General features: G+C 42.4%; 1 protein-coding gene across 6 annotated transcripts in view; it reads right to left on the reverse strand.

The window, feature by feature from the left end:
• The window catches only part of neo1b (neogenin 1b), a 329393-nt gene that overhangs the window by 65621 nt on the left and 244871 nt on the right, over positions 1–18901 (reverse strand). For all 6 annotated transcript variants that reach the window (XM_060914523.1, XM_060914522.1, XM_060914525.1 and 3 more), the window contains exon 5: positions 15–151. In XM_060914523.1, coding sequence (XP_060770506.1) covers positions 15–151 — 137 coding nt within the window. The remainder of the gene's footprint in view (positions 1–14; positions 152–18901) is intronic.

Consider the following 18901-nt stretch of genomic DNA (forward strand, 5'->3'; position numbering starts at 1 on the left):
CTTTAGATACTCACCTTGCACGTTAAGCTCTGCTTGGGTCCCGATGGTCTCGTTGCCATTGTCTGCCTGACAGCTGTAGGTACCAGCATCATCCTCAGTCACATTGACAATCTGCAGGCTGCCTCCACCAATCACAGCAAACCTTTCATCACTGACAGAAAAGTAAAGGGAAAAATATCATTCGGCACAGGGACATGAACATTCATTCGTTCATCTTCAGTAACAGCTTTATCCTGGTCAGAGTCACAGGAGATACAGAGCCTGTCCTGGAGACACTGGCTATAAGGTAGGAACACACCCCAAACGGGACCACTGCATGGCACCATCCACACTCTCATTCACACACTCATTCACACCTGGGGGCAAATTAGTGGAGCTAATCCCCCTACTGCCTTGTTTTTGGGAGGCGAGAGGAAACCGGAGCTCCTGAAGGAAACCATCTCCAGTGGAATGAACACTGGGAGAAAATGCAAAGCCCAATACAGAGAATAATCTGAGCTCAGGAGACCCTGGAGCTGTGATTTGGCAACACGTCCCACTGTGCTACCTCAGAAGTACTTGAAACATTTACAATAACAAAATATGATTAATGGTTGTTGACCAACCCTTATTAGACACTGAGGTTCAGTATGTCTTCCCAAAAAGTGTACAAGAGGCCATTCTGGATATTTCACCAGTTCCTGACAGCACATTCTTCAATATCAATGCAAATATAAGTACACACACTGTCTGGCGGCACGGTGGTGTAGTGGTTAGCGCTGTCGCCTCATAGCAAGAAGGTCCTGGGTTCGAGCCCCGGGGCCAGCGAGGGCCTTTCTGTGCGGAGTTTGCATGTTCTCCCCGTGTCCACGTGGGTTTCCTCCGGGTGCTCCGGTTTCCCCCACAGTCCAAAGACATGCAGGTTAGGTTAACTGGTGACTCTAAATTGACCGTAGGTGTGAATGAGAGTGTGAATGGTTGTCTGTGTCTATGTGTCAGCCCTGTGATGACCTGGCGACTTGTCCAGGGTGTACCCCGCCTTTCGCCCGTAGTCAGCTGGGATAGGCTCCAGCTTGCCTGCGACCCTGTAGAAGGATAAAGCGGCTTGAGATAATGAGATGAGATGAGACACACTGTCTGGTCAAAAGTATGCAGACACCAAGCAATTGAACACACGAGTGAAAGTGTATATGGTACTGAGAAGCAAATTAGCAATGTTTTAAACTATCTGAAATTTAAGTGACCTCGAACTGAACCCGACATAACAGTAAGACAGACTATGTGAAGGATTTTGAAGTGGATTTGAACCAGTATGATCTCATAAGTCATCCTGCTGTTGAACTTGAAGTCCATCAAGATCTTAATTTCCAGCAGACACAATCAGCAATACGGCTCAGATGTGAAGTGGAAGGACTTTGTAGTAAAATGCGGTATTGTATCTGTCAGATAAGAAGTGAATGGGTTCACAATGTAGTGCGGACCCAGAGGTAGTAAACTCAGATCAAAAAGGCTGCATTTTAATAGATATCAGTTAGGACTTTAAGGTGTCTGTGAGTAATTAGGATTTATTCTATCCACATTCACTGGATATGAGCAATCGTGCACTCTGATTGGCTACTCTACTACTAGGCTATCAGCTCTTATACCGTGAGTAGAGAAAAACAAAATGGCAGAGTGCTTTGCTGAACCAACCAAGGATGAAATAAAAACTCTACTCAAAAACAAAACCCCCCAAAATACAAAAAAGCAACAAAATATGGAATAAAAGTATATGATCGTAAGAACATATCTTTATTTAATTTTTCAAGAATTATCGCATTTTTCACAAATTGCTACTATCATTTCACCGGTTTGTTTACATTCTAAGCGGAAATGATTTTGTCGTACGTTTTGTATAAAGTTTTTATTTATCGAATTTGCAAAAATAAACATGCTCTGTTTCGCAAAATCCAGCGAATGTGGATATAATAAAACAGTTATTCCATTCAATCTCATCGTACATGGCTTATAGAGAACTCGGTGCTATGCGCCTCATCGGCTATCAGCTCATGTACGACACAATTTCGTGGAATAACTGAAGTATACATGGCTGACTTTTTTTATGTGACCTGTAGAAATGGTGTATTTAAACTCCTTCTTCTTTTTGCTTATAATGAAACAAGTACTTTTTTCTTTTTACCACAGCCAGACATATAGACCAAGAAAGCAAGTCATCATGCATCATTATTGTTCTGTTACTGTTCACATTTTTCCTTTTTTTTTTTGAGCAAGTTGGACTTTCAGTACATTTCTCCATGGATGGGGTTGATATCAAAACAGGATACAATATTGATTCTGTATCCCGAAGCCTTTCCTTTAAGGACAGCACAATAGCAAAGCTAACTACCCCCTGTGGTTTTGTTTTTGAAGTTTACACACACAATCTACTGCTGGGCAGAAGGCGGTAGTGTGTGGTAAATTTAGTGAGATTAAAAAAAAAAGAGAGAGAAAGAAAAATGAATAGCCAGTCACTAGTGCACAAGTGCAAAGCCAAGAGAGTGCACAGGGCCTGTGGGACGCTGATGGATGTCTGTACTCAAATCCCATCTTGCTCCAATCTTACCAGCTCACTCCAGACTGTGAAGAGTGCCATTCATCTTATTCTTGTTGACTTTGAGAGGCTCTAATTTAATCAGCAGTAGAAACTGATTTGTTCTCCGTCTCACTTGGATGCTTCCTTTGAGAGCACGACTGTCAATCCATTTTTTATTTATAGTGTTCTCCAAGATGAATCTCACTCTCTCTCTCTCTCTCTCTCTATGGCCATCCTCATGTTTGAGGGTCGGCGATCCTAGGAGACGCACACGCACTCCTCAAACCCTACCTGTCCCGTGCCAAGGCAGAGCACATGGTACCGGTCAGGCCTGTCCAGTCCCGAATGTCATCCATCCATCTCCTCCTAGGCTGACCTCTTGATCTAGTCCCCTCCACTCGACCCTCCAAGATACTGCATGTTAGACCTCCAGCTCTTATGTGGCCAAAATAGGCTAGCTTATGTTTGGTGATGGCAGGCAGGAGTTTCCTTTGGGTGTTCAGTTCCTGCAGAATGGACTCAATAGTTCTATGTTCTACCCAGCTAACAGGTAAAATCCTGTGGTATCCAAATAACTCGAATGCCTCGATGCGCTTCATATCATCTTTCCTGAAGGTCCAACTTTTGGCACCACAGGCTGCAATGGGCCAAACAAAGTGTTTCAAGAAGTTTGACCTTCAGGAATTTACTGAGGGCGCGGTCTTTCCAGAGTTTGGCTAAAGCTTTGATGGTTGTTCTAGCTATGCCAAGCCGACAATGGATTTCCTTGCTGCAGTTAGCATCCTGGTAGATATACGCCCCAAGGTACTTGAACAAGCTGACTAGATGAAGCTCAGCTCACCAGGAAATCAAAGTCATGTATGTATACCTTACATTTACAAGCCAATAAATGTTGTGGACCATAGTCAAAAGTGCATTCCTGAACCCAAAGTTACAATATATGGTTCACTGAGTAGTGAAAGCACCTGAGAGCAGCAACTGTGTGGTCATTGATCTTTGTTGTATAAAATCCTAAAAGCACCATCAATGCAACAAAGGGTGGTGATTGAAATTCAACTCTGATAATCAACCGTACTTGTAAAAAGAGGTGTTGACTGAGGTTGATGTTAATTATTGTCCAAGACCAAGCCCTGATTACAATTTGCTGGAGAAGTATTCAGACACTACAAACACTACATTAAACACACATGTGCACTATAAACAGTTGGGTCCATAAGTATTTGGACATCATTGTTTTTTCTTCTATGCGCCATGACAATGGATTTGAAATGAAGCAATCAAGATGTGATTGTGATTTGGCTCGATGTTGTGAAGGGGTTTTTCTTCACCAAGGAAATAATTCTGTGATCATGCACTTTAGTTGTCTTCCATGGTCTTCTAGGCCTTTTAGTGTTTCCAAGTTAGCCAGTGCAGTCCTTCTTTTTAAGGATGTACCAAATTGTTGATTTGGCCACTCCTAAAGTTTCTGCTCTCTCTTTGATAGGCCTGTTTTAGTGGGGGGGGGTCAGCCTAATGATGGCCTCTTTCACTTGCATCGACACCTCTTTGAACTGTATATCGTGTATAATATCCCTCATCAAAAAATTCCCGTGCAGGGCTTGGCTAAGGACGGCTAACGTGACATAAAAGAGTTCCACCATTGATTAAGCAATGTATCTTGTGACTCAAAAAAAAAAGAAAAAAAATGTATATGGTGTGAGTCAGTCATAGTATATCCTGGATATAACATGAACTGATGTCACAATTTCAAGCTATACACCCAACTCGAGTCTCAGCTATGGGTCCACGACCATTTCTGTGTGTGTGAATCAATGCATCATGATCATGCCTAGGAAGGCAGGCGATAGCATGGTACATTGAACATGCGCAGGTCAAAGGTCACTCCGATGTAAACAACAAACATGGCTGCCTCCAGTGAGTTTATACCAAGATTCAATCTTAACACTTTTAGTTTGGAATTTTTTGATGAGGGATATAAATCAAATATACCATGCACTGAGAGGCACCGGTAATCAGGGGTTAAATTGGGATTGGTTATGTGGGGGGGCTCTGCCTCGTACCCGCCCCTGCCCCCGCCGCCCTGCCCCAATATACTTTTTGGAAAATAACCCTCTAATTTGATAACCATATCATATTGCACAGAGATATACACCTTATCTGTGTGTTGTAGGCCTATGCGTGTCTTGTAGTGCCCCCCTACACATTATGGCAGTTTGAATGTAGATTGGTTGGCCAATGTAACAGATTGTACATGTTGTTGTACATTGGTTTGAAGGAAATGATTAGTGGGGGGTCTGGGGGTCCTCCCCCAGAAGTTTTTTATTATCATACATGTTATTTGCTGAATTCTGGTGCATTTTAATAAGTTGTTAGCTGACTTTACAGAGGTAGGTTGAGCAATATCATGTTAAATCTTGTCACATGCCTACAGGTGAAAAATGTGAAGGAGAAATGTTCAGTGAGAAAATTTGAAGGCTTGCACAATCTTAAACCAAAACAGTTGATTTATTTTGGAGGATAAATGTTAAATATGCCAAAACACTGTCAGTCAAATTGTCAATCAAATATATTCATGCAGTGAATGCAACCAAATACAAACAACACTATAACATTGGAAGCATTTATTATTATTGTTATTATTATGTATTCAATTATTTATTTGGCATGTGGTGCTTTTTGTATTGTCTAGAACAGTGGTTCTCAAACTTTTTTCACCAAGTACCACCTCAGAAAATACTTGGCTCTCCAAGTACCACCATAATGACCAACATTAAAATACAGTAGCGTAGTAGGCCTAAGTATTCATTAAAAACAAGGCGGAGGTTTTATTTAACAAGTATATTTAATATTGTTGGCCACTGTAACATTACACACAGTACTTTGAACAGTAACACTGTGTTTAAATATAGGAAAATAAAACGCTGTACTTAAATAATGAATCAAATAAAATTAATTGCACATAAAAGTGAAATAAACATTGTACTAAAATAAATATTAAGAGTTCTTAAAGATTAAATTAAAATGTACTTAAAAGTTAAATAACTGTACTGTACTTAAATGTTAAGTAAAAAAAAAGTACTGTACTTGATGTACTTGAAAAAAATCAAAACAGGCTATGCATAGCTGCAGTTCTTGCCGTTTCTTTGTATTTTTCGTCGTACTTCCTCCTCACTGGTTTCTGCCGTTTGCTAGCAGTTCTGGGGCTGGTTTTGCCACTGTCATTAGCATCTGCGCTCGGCTCACACACGTCCTCTTCAGTTCTCCCTCTCCCCTGATCCACGCTCCCATTCACGGATTTAAGCCACGACAGTAATTTTGTCGTACTCGTCATAATTAGCAAAGCCACCTCCACCTTTTCCCATCACAGCCTAGTCTACCAATGGCGGATAACCGTCTGTCAGCGGAACCGGGAGGAATGCGTACGTACGCTACGTATGGCTACCCAGAAGCACTTGCAAACTTTTTAAAATTATTAACTTAATTTGTATCTCCTTTCATTTTCTTGTCATCGGTTGATAAGATATTTTCATCCATTCGGATATTATGGATAATATTTCACGTATTATTATTTTTTTATTTTATTTATATTTAATTAAGTAATTCTTTGGCGTACCACTAGAATGGAGCCCGCGTACCACTAGTGGTACGCGTACCACAGTTTGAGAATCACTGGTCTAGAACATACATAAGATGAGCATATTATAGCAGCAAAATAGAAGCACAATCATTTGAATGCAGCAAAAGTTTTGCTGCATTCAAATGAGTGTGCTTCTATTTTAAAAGGGGAGATGGTGTACAGAGAAAATTATAAACAAGTCACAACGCTGAAACACAAGCCCAAAAACCCGCAAACCATGACTTCTGATTTTTTTTTAAAGCGAGCTCACAAAAAAAGAAACCCCAAAGTCGCTTATAAAAAGCGGAATTGGCAACCCACGCAGTGTTCCAGAAACCAGAATCTCTGATCGCAAGTTCTGTTCTAAATACAGTAGCTTTGACAGGTTGTCTTGTTATCAGGAAAACTATGATCTATCTCATAAAAGTCATGGGTTTATTGATTAATAAAACGATATTTAATTATTCAGAACTGCAAATCGTGAAAAGGGTTTGTTGCTTTTGATGTGTGCGTGATCATATGCCATCCGCTCCGAGCTTATGTGCCGGGGCTCAGCCCCGGACAGCCCCGGCCCAATTTAACCCCTGCCGGTAATTATGGATTGTTTTCAGTGACCGGCGTTGTGACTGTTTTCTTTGGGGCTGCGTCCCTCACAAAATAGTACTATGCCAGGTTACCTCAGAGAATCCATAATTTCAAACGGAGCCTCTCAGTGCATGGTGTACGGTATTAGATATACATTAAACAGCTACCAAATCCAAAATCAACACTTGGAATCACCTCCAGACTTTTTATCTCCTTAATCTATCATGAAATAAGAGGAAACAGGCCACTGCATATAATTCATGTATATGTAAAGTTTATTATTATTATTTTTTAAAATCAAGTTCTAGATAGAATTGCTGTAAAAAAAAAATCTCATGCAAATTGCACCTGGTGTCATTTTAAAAAGATGTTGCCATTGCTTGGGAATATTTCGCACAAGTAACAATCATGGTGAAGGTGACGGAGCCTCAGGGACAACATTATTAAACACCAACTGAATGGAAAAAGTGACAGAGCCTTAGGAAAGACCGTAAACCTCCATGACAGAACAACTGGGTTGATAATACGCAGGTGGAAAGTCCATGGAACCACAACCTAATTGTCCCTGGCCAGGTGCACCATGGAAGATTTTATAACGCGCTCTCAGACTGATAATATGGAAGGTAAGAGGGAAGCCAGCAGTCAGGCAAAGAGAGTTGCAGGATGACCTGAAAACAGCAGGAACCACAGTTACACTGAGAACAAAATGCAATGAACTGCACCACAATCACCTCTGCAAAACTCCTTTACAGCTTCATAAAAAGTATGAATATTGGTAGTTTCGAGTGTCTGCATAGATTTTCTCCAATCAATGTTGTTTATTAAACATATCGTTATTTATACTTATGTATACACTCATTGGAACACGAGTGGCCTAGTGGTTAGTGCGTCAGCCTCTTGACCGGGAGATCGCGAGTTCTACTTGTGGTTGGGTCATACCAAAGATCATCATAAAAATGGTACCTATTGTGATGACAAGCCACGCTACAATACAGATGCGAGTGGGGAGTCTTGCAGTTACCAGAGGACTAGCCCCCCCACTGTAACTCTAGCTGTATAGGTGAGAGGTTGAGGGCTATGGAGATCGGCGCCATACTCGTACGTCTTAAAGAGATGGTTAGTCCTGGGACAAGGGACTGCCTGGGAAGACCAGATTCTGGCATGAAAGGGACTTTGACTTTCATACACTCATGGGCCACTTTAACAGGAACTTGTTCTTGATTCTAAGATTCCTGTTCTTGGCTGGCAGGAGTGGAGCCCAATGTGGTCTTCTGCTGTTGCAATCTGGCCATTTTCCTCTGACCTCTCTTATCAACAAGGCGTTTCCACCCACAGAACTGTCACTCACTCTGTTTTCCCCCCCGCACCATTCTGTGTAAACTCTAGAGACTCTTGTGTGTGAAAACCCCAGGAGATCAGCAGTTTCTGAAACACTCAAACCAGTCCATCTGGCACCAACACCCATGCCACAGTGAAAGTCACAGAGATCACAATTTTTCCCATTCTGATGTTTGAAGTGAACATGAACTGAAGCTCTTGATTTGTATCCGCATGATTTTATGCATTGTGCTGCTGTTAATTGGGTGATTAGATAAAGGCATAAAACAGCAGGTGGATGGGTGTTCCTAATAAAAAGTGGCCAGTGAGTGTACATACTTTTTTGTTCGGTCCAGCGTCAAAAGGCATTGTGCGCAAATTTGAAGTGGATATGCACTGAAAGTATTTTAAATAGCCATAACAAACAAACAAAAAAAAAGTGTCAGAAGACGCATTTCCCCTCACTGTTTAAAGAGCCAATGGCCCGAGCCTGATGCAAAAGGCATACATTACTGGAAAACAGTTTCCAATATTAAAAGAGCACCATGAGAAATACATGCACCTCATACAATTACTGCGCACAAAGAACACTCAAAAGACTGGAGGAAGAAAAGAAGCCAAGAGAGAGGATGATAATTTAAAAAATAAATGAGTGGTAGAACAGCTGCAGTGTACAAAGCTGTGGTTAATTGCTTTTCAGGGTTGGGGCAGGCAGAGCTGTGTGATGGCTAATGGCCTGAAAGAGACAGCTGAAGATGATGCAGCACCGTCAGATGTTTTTCCCAGGATGAGCAATTTTGCTTTGTCAACCTGACTGAAGCTATAAAGGCACGTCTGTTCATGCAATCATATTTGTGTGGGTAGAATACTAGCAGATAAAGAAAGGTTATTTTGACTCATCATCTTTATCCTATGATTCCAGGATGACAATATGACCATCCACAGGGTTCGAGGGCTCACTGAATGATTTGATGAGGATGAAAATGTTGTATAGCACACTACACCCAGTGTCCACTTTAATAGGAACACCTGGACACCTACTCATTTATGCAGTTATTTAAATCAGCCAGCTCTGTAATGCATAAAAATTACACAGATACAACTCAAGAGCAAGAAATGTGGTCTCTCTGACTTCGACAGTTACATGGATGATGGCTTGCATCAGTGGTTCTCAAACTTTTTTCACCAAGTACCACCTCAGAAAATACTTGGCTCTCCAAGTACCACCATAATGATCAACATTAACCTCCTAAGGCTACGTTTACATTACATCGAATCAGCGGATCATCAGATTAACGTTCTTAAAACGATTCGCGTTTACACTAAAACCGTTAGCCGTGCACACAGCAACACCAATACGCGGATACGCTCGGCTCCGCAGGCATCCTGCGCTCCAAATCACTCCGCCCTGAACAGCGAGTGCCCTCTGGAGGGTGCGCACTCCGGCCCTGCGCAGCTCACAGAGCGCGCAAGTGAAGTGAACAAGCCACGATTCGGGACTGAGCCGCTGTGTGTGAGATCCCAGCGCATATCACTTATTACTTGCAAGTGGAAGGATGGCAAGCCTAAAGACAATCATAACTACACAATGGGCAGTATTTGCATCAGTATTTGCAGTATTTTCATACTTTTATACTCTTTAATGAAAGGTGATACAAGGCGGAAGTCTGCGCCGTTTTTCAGCAGTCGCGTCACATGACCAACGCCAGCGAATCAGGAAGGTGGATGTCACAGTGACGTTGTCCAATGAGACGCCAGCTAGAGCTCAGCACAGCGTATTCGCGTATTCTCAATGTTTACACAGCACCGGAGCTGATACGATCTAGACTGAATACGTGGACGCTGGCGGATTCCCGTTTCCCCGCTTTTTCAGGGGGGTTAATGTAAACGGACAGTGCATCCGCGAAGAAAACGAGACAGATACGGTCTAGTGTAAACGTAGCCTAAGGCCCAAGCTGTTTTTTTACATGCATTTTTTATTTCTCTTTGCTATTTGGGCTTATTAGAACCTGATTAGAATAAAAACTAAGCATCATCTTTTGATAAGATGTACTTTTAGAGAAAAAGTTTGTCCACATATGTGGATTCTTGTTCTGAATTTCCATAAAGTGCTGTCCACGCATGTGACCGCTAAGCCCTAGGAGGTTAAAATACAGTAGCGTAGTAGGCCTAAGTATTCATTAAAAACAAGGTGGAGGTTTTATTTAACAAGTATATTTAATATTGTTGGCCACTGTAACATTACACACAGTACTTTGAACAGTAACACTGTGTTTAAATATAGGAAAATAAAACACTGTACTTAAATAATGAATCAAATAAAATTAATTGCACATAAAAGTGAAATAAACATTGTACTAAAATAAATATTAAGAGTTCTTAAAGATTAAATGAAAATGTACTTAAAAGTTAAATAACTGTACTGTACTTAAATGTTAAGTAAAAAAAGGTACTGTACTTGATGTACTTGAAAAAAATCAAAACAGGCTATGCATAGCTGCAGTTCTTGCCATTTCTTTGTATTTTTCGTTATACTTCCTCCTCACTGGTTTCTGCCGTTTGCTAGCAGTTCTGGGGCTGTTTTTGCCACTGTCGTTAGCATCTGCGCTCGGCTCACACACGTCCTCTTCAGTTCTCCCTCTCTCCTGATCCACGCTCCCATTCGCGGATTTAAGCCATGACAGTAATTTTGTCGTATTCGTCATACTTAGCAAAGCCACCTCCACCTTTTCCCATCACAGCCTAGTCTACCAATGGCGGATAACCATCTGTCAGCGGAACCGGCGGGAATGCGTACGTACGCTACGTATGGCTACCCAGAAGCACTTGCAAACTTTTTAAAATTATTAACTTAATTTGTATCTCCTTTCATTTTCTTGTCATCAGTTGATAAGATATTTTCATCCATTCAGATATTATGGATAGTATTTCACGGTTTATTTTTTTTAAATTTTACTTATATTTAATTAAGTAATTCTTTGGCGTACCACTAGAATGGAGCCCACGTACCACTAGTGGTACGCGTACCACAGTTTGAGAATCACTGGCTTGCATATTTCAGAAACGGCAGATCTACTGGGATTTTCGCACACAACAGTCTCTAGAGTTTACACAGAATGGTGCGGGGGGGGGGGGGGGGGGGGGGGAGAAAAAGTTCTGCGGGTGGAAACGCCTTATTGAAGACAGAGATCAGAAGAGAAGTTTCAGGCTCATATGAACTGAGCCTATGGTAGCTTGAATAACCACTCTACAACAACTGTGAGCAGAAAAGCATCCCAGAACACACAACAAAGCAGATAGGCTACAACAGCAGAAGACCACATTGGGTTCTACTCCTGGTAGCTGAGTGGGTACCACAGTGGGTACAAGCTCACCAAAACTGGACAGCTGAAGATTGGAAAAACATCACCTGGTCAACAATCGCCATTGTGATGTTTGTTGAAGCTCTTGACTGTCTTGCAAAAGTATTCATCCCCCTTGGTGTTTGTCCTGTTTTGTCTCTTTACAAGCTGGAATTAAAATGGATTTTCGGGAGGGGGCACCATTTCATTTACACAACATGCCTACCACTTTAAAGGTAAAATTTTTTTTAAATTGTGACACAAACAATAACATGAAACTAGATAGATACTGTGACTAAAATCACAGTGATTTGCACTAACTCTTATAAACCGGGACGTCTGGGTCACTGTACCCTATAGATATGGAACGGTAAGAGATAGAGAATGACACTTAGTGAGGAAAAAAGCCAGTTTTTCATGAATCATTACAGTTTGGTGATCCAGATAAGTACAAAAAGTCATAGCAACTTAAGTCAGCCCAGAGGGAATCTGCAAGTGAAATTTGGTGATGACTGGTTGAAAAAACATTAGAAGAAGAAGAAAGTAGAAAGATCCTGAATGAGAGTAACAAATTGCACCAGTGCTGCTAGCCCAAATTAAAAACAGAAATCTGGAGAGTGCATAAGTATTCATCCCCCAAAGTCAATACTTTGTAGTGCCACCTTTTGCTGCAATTACAGGTGCAAGTCTCTTGGTGTTCTCAGGGTGTTGGGTTTGCGCTGCACATGGAGTTTCCCATGATGGCCAAAAAGATCAATTTTAGTCTCATTAGACCAGAGAATTTTCTTCCATGTGTTTGGGGAGTCTGCCACATGCTGTTGGGCAAACTCCAAATGTATTTTCTTAAGCAATGACGTTTTTCTGGCCACTCTTCCAGAAAGCCCCACTCCGTGGAGTGAATGGCTTAAAGTGGCCCTATGGACAGATACTCCCATCTCCGCTGTGGATCTTTGCAGCTTCTTCAGTGTTATCTTTGGTGTCTTTGTTGCATCTCTGATTAATGCCCTCCTTGCCCGGTCTGTGAGTTTTGGTGAGCGGCCTTCTCTTGTCAGGTTAGTAGTGGTGCCATATTCTTTCCATTTTGCTATAATGGATTTAATGGTGCTCCCTGGTATATTGAAAGTTTGGGATATTTTTTATGACCCAACCCTGATCTATACTTCTCCACAGCTTTGTCTCTGACCTGTTTGGAGGCTCCTTGGTTTTCATGTTGTTTGCTTAGTAGTGTTGCAGAGTCAGGGTCCTTCCAGAACAGGTTGATTTATACAGACATCATGTGACAGATCATGTGACACTTTGATTGCACACAGGTGGATCTTAATTAGCTAATTATGTGACTTATGAAGTGAATTGGTTGGAGCAGCTCTTATTTAGGGGTTTCAGATGAAAGGGGGTCAATACTAATGCACACTCCAGATTTCTGTTTTTTCATTTTAATTATTGTTTGTGTCACAATAAAACAACAATTTTCACTTTTGAAGTGGTAGGCATGTTGTGTAAATCAAATGGTGCTAACGCTCCAAAAATCCATTTTAATTCCAGCTTGTAATGCGACAAAACAGGACAAACACCAAGGGGGATGAATACTTTTGCAAGACACTGTACCTGTATGATTTTTTTTTGCATTGCACTGACTGGCTGGATTGGATAATTGTGTGAATAATCAGTTAAAGTTAATAAAGGGTCAGGTGAGTGAGATACACAAATTTAACCAATTCAGGATACATATTCCGGCATGTCTTAAGAGAGAGGACATGTACAAGTTATGAACATCATTTTTCTTGGCTCTATTACAGCAGTCCTTACTGTTACTACTCCCCAAATGCCAATCATTACCCTCAGAAGAAAATAAACAAGCTGCTCTGACCTCAGTTTAGCAGCTCACATTCCACTGACACTATCGATCCACATGGTTGGAGGTGAACTCACTCAAGTAGTGTAGTTATGTAGTTACGCTAACTGCTTATGCTCGGCATGCCAGGAGTGACCACTAGGGTTAAGGGGAAAAATAGTATTTTTGTATCGTTCAGACCGATTTGTTTATCCAGATTACGTTGGCTGAGATAAATCTTGAGATAAGTGCAGATGGCAAAGCCACTGGGGCAGAATGTTTCAGCTGGCAAAGCAATAAAGCATGGCCATGTGCACGGGGCTGAGCCAAGAACTTACCTTAAGCTTCAATCAAGTCCTGAAGGTAGGCAGAGTTTCTCAAACTTCAATAAGGTTACAAAGCACAGACACAGACTGCTTTTTCTATTAGTGGAGAGGCACCTGTGTTTTCACTGCAAATAGACTGCCATGATTGCACACAGCAAAGGTTTTCAACTGCAAGGTAACTAGACAGTAAAGAAAGAACACATGCAATGTATACAAGAATTTAACATGGGAATTTTTATTTTCAGTGCAAATACATCTGAGTGGATGGTTTTGTATACATCCTATAGCTAGTTACGTAATTCATTCATTTTCAGTGAACACTTTACTGTGGAGTCTTGGTGGATCCGAAGCTTATGCTGAGAACACTGGGCCAGGGTTCCCGCTGGCGCTCGTCACGGATGAACATAATTCATAAGTGACGAAGAGAAAATTACTAGCAGTCGTCACAGTGACGAATGTGTTTATCATCATTATCATAAGTCATCTTTTATAGAAATCCTTCCACAAATCCCTCCGTTTGCCAAAATCCAACCGCAGTGAAGAGACGGCAGGAAGCCAGAGTGCAAACAATGAACACATGCTTGTGACCAATAAAAATCAACCACACGTAATAATCAAATGAGCGCCAAGCTTTTGACCAATCACAGTGCGTCCGAATCGGCCTGGTGTGGTGGTGTAATTATTCTGCGTGAACCAAACAATGGTGCAGTCTAAACTGACAAAGTTTTTTGGGCAGGCTTCTTCAAGCACTGAAGATGATTTAAGATCTGAAATAGCCATGGGGGAGGCACACTCAGGGCCCCTACCATCCCCGAGCACGTCGGACAGTGTCAGTAATGCAGGGGTCGGTAAAAAACACTCGGAGTCCCGACCGTCCCTGAGCACACCGGACAGTGCCAGTAATACAGGGGTCGGTAAAAAACACTGAGCACATCGGACAGTGTCAGTAATACAGGGGTCGGTAAAAAACACTGAGCACATCGGACAGTGTCAGTAATACAGGGGTCGGTAAAAAAACACTCGGAGCCCCGATCGTCCCTGAGCACATCGGACAGCGTCAGTAATACAGGGGTCGGTAAAAAACACTCGGAGCCCCGACCATCCCTGAGCACATCGGACAGCGTCAGTAATACAGGGGTCGGTAAAAAACACTCGGAGCCCTGACCGTCCCTGAGCACATCGAACAGTGTCAGTAATACAGGGGTCGGTAAAAAACACTCGGAGCCCCGACCGTCCCTGAGCACATCGGACAGTGTCAGTAATACAGGGGTCGGTAAAAAACACTCGGAGCCCCGACCGTCCCTGAGCACATCGGACAGTGTCAGTAATACAGGGGTCGGTAAAAAACACTCGGAGCCCCGACCGTCCCTGAGCACATCGGACAGTGTCAGTAATACAGGGGTTGGTAAAAAACACTCAAACCAGGAATCATGAAGCCTTGAGGAAGCAACACTACCTGCTGCATCACTATGCCACCCTAAGTTATGTAATTTGTATGGCCTTATCATGCTCAATTAAAGAACTCAATTCAGGAACCATCCATCCTTCGGTCTCAGCCAAGATGCCCCGCACAACCCTTTGCCACACCTCTCTGTCAGCCATTGTGTTTGGCAGGTCATTTGCATCGATCCCAGTATCCTTCAATATAGATGCAGGGAAGGTGAGTTTACTTGACCTTACTGGTCAGTGACTCAGGCTCCACAACAGGAGGCGAGATACCGCTTCCTCCCTAGCACGGAAGCAGTGCCTGGCAAAGAGCTCCCTTCTTTGTTTAAGTCTTAGGGAGACAAGTGGTAAGTCCGGATAAATTTCCTCTAGAGTAGCATGAGCAGACCAGTGCACATTTCGGACACAACGTAGTAGGTCAGTATAGGTTCCATTGAGTCACTGCTGTTGCTTGACTGTTAGCGTCCAGGTCTCGGCTCCATAAAGGAGGATGGATGGCTCTACGACAGATCTGAACAGGTCAATTTTCAGATTGTTATCCAAGCTAGAGCACCATATCTTGTCAAGGGCAATACAGGCTTTCCAGGCCAGAGCCTTACGGATCTTAAAGTCCTTATAAGAGTCCATTATGTAGGAGCCTAGGTACTTGAAGTCTTCAACACGTTTAATTTCCTTCCCAGATAGAGAAGTTATGACAGAAGGATCAGGATAAGTGGATATGTATTCCGTCTTGACTTCGTTACAGTAAAGCTCAACTAGGGCAGCTGAAGTTTCAAGGGCTCGGAGAAGGAATTCCGCGTCTCTGACATGCTCTGACACGATCGTCAGCATAGTCAAGGTCAGTGAGAAATCGTGCGGGATGTCTTTGGCTTCTTCTAGCACGCAGTTGAATGCCCTTCTCAGTACGTTGGTCCAGGGATATTCGGAGAATATAATCTAGCATGATTATAAATTCAGGAACACCTACTAGTGACCAAACTAAAATGGGAAAAATCCACTGAACACAAGGTACGTGACTGACCAATATGATGAGACAGCACCTGTACAATCAGGTAGCAAGTTAGATTTATCCAATCAAGACAGTTAGTGAAAGACTTGCTCGCTTGAGTCAGATTGCAGGCACGCATGGATGTAAGTGCAGGGGAGAGCGGGGATGCAAACAGGAAGCGTAGTCAAATCAGTAAGCAAACTCGTAGTCAGAAAGCAGGCAGGGGTCGGTCAATCGGCAAACAGAATGTAGAGAGCAGACTAAAGAGTTAAACAGGTAAACATAGCAAAGGTTCAAGAAATAGAAGCAGACAAGAAAGGCTCGGTATGACTGGGTAAACACAGAACAATACTTTGCACTGAAGGCGTGTGAGGGAGAGGCTTAAGTAGCACTGCTGATTAACAGTTAACGATAGTCAGCTAAACTTAATAAGAGGGAGACAGGGGGCGCTGTGAACTTTGAGCATTGTTGTCTTGGGAAGCCATGTTTGTAGTTCGGTTAGAGTTTTGACTCACAATGCCATTACTGACAGCTTGCTCATCTCATCTCATCTCATTATCTCTAGCCGCTTTATCCTTCTACAGGGTCGCAGGCAAGCTGGAGCCTATCCCAGCTGACTACGGGCGAAAGGCGGGGTACACCCTGGACAAGTCGCCAGGTCATCACAGGGCTGACACATAGACACAGACAACCATTCACACTCACACCTACGCTCAATTTAGAGTCACCAGTTAACCTAACCTGCATGTCTTTGGACTGTGGGGGAAACCGGAGCACCCGGAGGAAACCCACGCGGACACGGGGAGAACATGCAAACTCCGCACAGAAAGGCCCTCGCCGGCCCCGGGGCTCGAACCCAGGACCTTCTTGCTGTGAGGCGACAGCACTAACCACTACACCACCGTGCCGCCCCTGACAGCTTGCTAGAGAACTTAAATCCATTTGTACATTTTCATCATACTTGGAGCATCTAATTCATTTGTGCATTTTTAAGATGTACAAATACAAGTTCACATTTCAGGACGAGAATCTTTTCTTAAAATTTTAAAATCCAAATGAATAAAATCATTCTCACTTTTTTTTGGACTGCACAGGGGTTTTCCCAGGACTGAAAGCAGGAAATCTCGCTATACAGTCGAATGCATGTTATAAAGAAAATAATGACTGCATCTATAAAAGCTTGCGTGTCATCTTTCAAAGTAATACGTTATCTCCAAGTTATGAAATCTGAGCTTTCTCTGTCTCACTGTTGTGGAGCACTCAATAAGTGAACAGATGTATTGACTCGGGACTTCTTTCCAGCCTGCCGGAACTCCCCAGGTAATGTGGCCAAGTAGTTGGGATATCACAAAACACACATTTTACCAACAAAAAACTGTGTTCCAACAAGGCAACAATAAAATACAGCTGATGGGTAGAAACAACAGTTACATCAGAGTTTATTTAGTAAAATGAAGCATTTTTAGGTGGCATGGTGGTGCAGAGGTTCGCATTGTCACCTCACGGTGAGCAGGTTCTGGGTTCAAATCTGCCAATCAGCTGGGGCCTTTCTGTGTGGAGTTTGCATGTTCTCCTTGTGCTAAGGTGACCAGATTTCTGGGAGAAAAATCGGGGACATTTTGGCGTTCGGCGGGGAAAATAAAACTAGAACCTCAGTTTTTTTGCTCTTTTTTGCTCTTAGTGTTCCTGTTTTTGTAGTCTGTCCATAAATAGCATAGGAAGCATAGGCCTGTATATTTTTTTCCTCTCAGTATATTAGTTTATTGAATAGCCCTATATCAGACACAACTGGGCAAAGCAAAATCTTTTGTAGGCCTATGAGATGACTCTTAAAATAAGTCAGCTGCAGCACAGACGCTCATAAAAACTGCTTTAAAAAATGAAATCCCAAACCAATGGCATGGAGGCACGGTGGTGTAGTGGTTAGCGCTGTCGCCTCACAGCAAGAAGGTCCGGGTTCGAGCCACGTGGCCGGCGAGGGCCTTTCTGTGCGGAGTTTGCATGTTCTCCCCGTGTCCGCGTGGGTTTCCTCCGGGTGCTCCGGTTTCCCCCACAGTCCAAAGACATGCAGGTTAGGTTAACTGGTGACTCTAAATTGAGCGTAGGTGTGAATGTGAGTGTGAATGGTTGTCTGTGTCTATGTGTCAGCCCTGTGATGACCTGGTGACTTGTCCAGGGTGTACCCCGCCTTTCGCCCATAGCCAGCTGGGATAGGCTCCAGCTTGCCTGCGATCCCGTAGAACAGGATAAAGCGGCTACAGATAATGAGATGGGATGACCAATGGCATTTTACCAAAAATGCACCCCATGGCATCCCCTCCAACCAATGAAATTAAAGGTTAGCCTATCTGATTTATCAGCAGCATTTGTATGAAGATGTGAAGATGATAAGAGCACACACTGTGAAGGATGCACACAATTTTAGAGCTATTTTAAACAAACAAACAAAAAAACATGTAAAGAAATAACTTACAAAATTATTAGGCTACCAGATAGCTATAACTGTTTTTTTTTTTTTTTTTACAATTTTCAAGTAATTTCTTAAGAAGTAATTTCTTAAGAATATTTCCATAAAATAGTCTTTAAAATCTATAAAATAAATTAATAAATAAACATGGTATCAGGTATAACTGACAAAGTCTGATGAAGGGATAGAAATGTCTGTAGTTCCTTTATAAGGATAGTGGGTTAAGACTCAGAGTGACATATATGTAAGATAAGATAACTTTGCAGTCTATCCTTTCACGTTTCAGCATTCCCCACTAGAAAACAGACTCAGAGCATTATGCATCCGAAGTGTCGCAACAGTTCAGTGTGTATCTGCGCCGGCTGATGTTCACTGTTGCGCTTGAAATCCAGATCACTGACCGCAGAGAATGCATTGTTTTCAATACCACTAT

The sequence above is a fragment of the Neoarius graeffei genome, chromosome 2 (genome assembly GCF_027579695.1).
Source record: "Neoarius graeffei isolate fNeoGra1 chromosome 2, fNeoGra1.pri, whole genome shotgun sequence".
In the NCBI taxonomy this organism is placed as follows: Eukaryota; Metazoa; Chordata; class Actinopteri; order Siluriformes; family Ariidae; genus Neoarius; species Neoarius graeffei.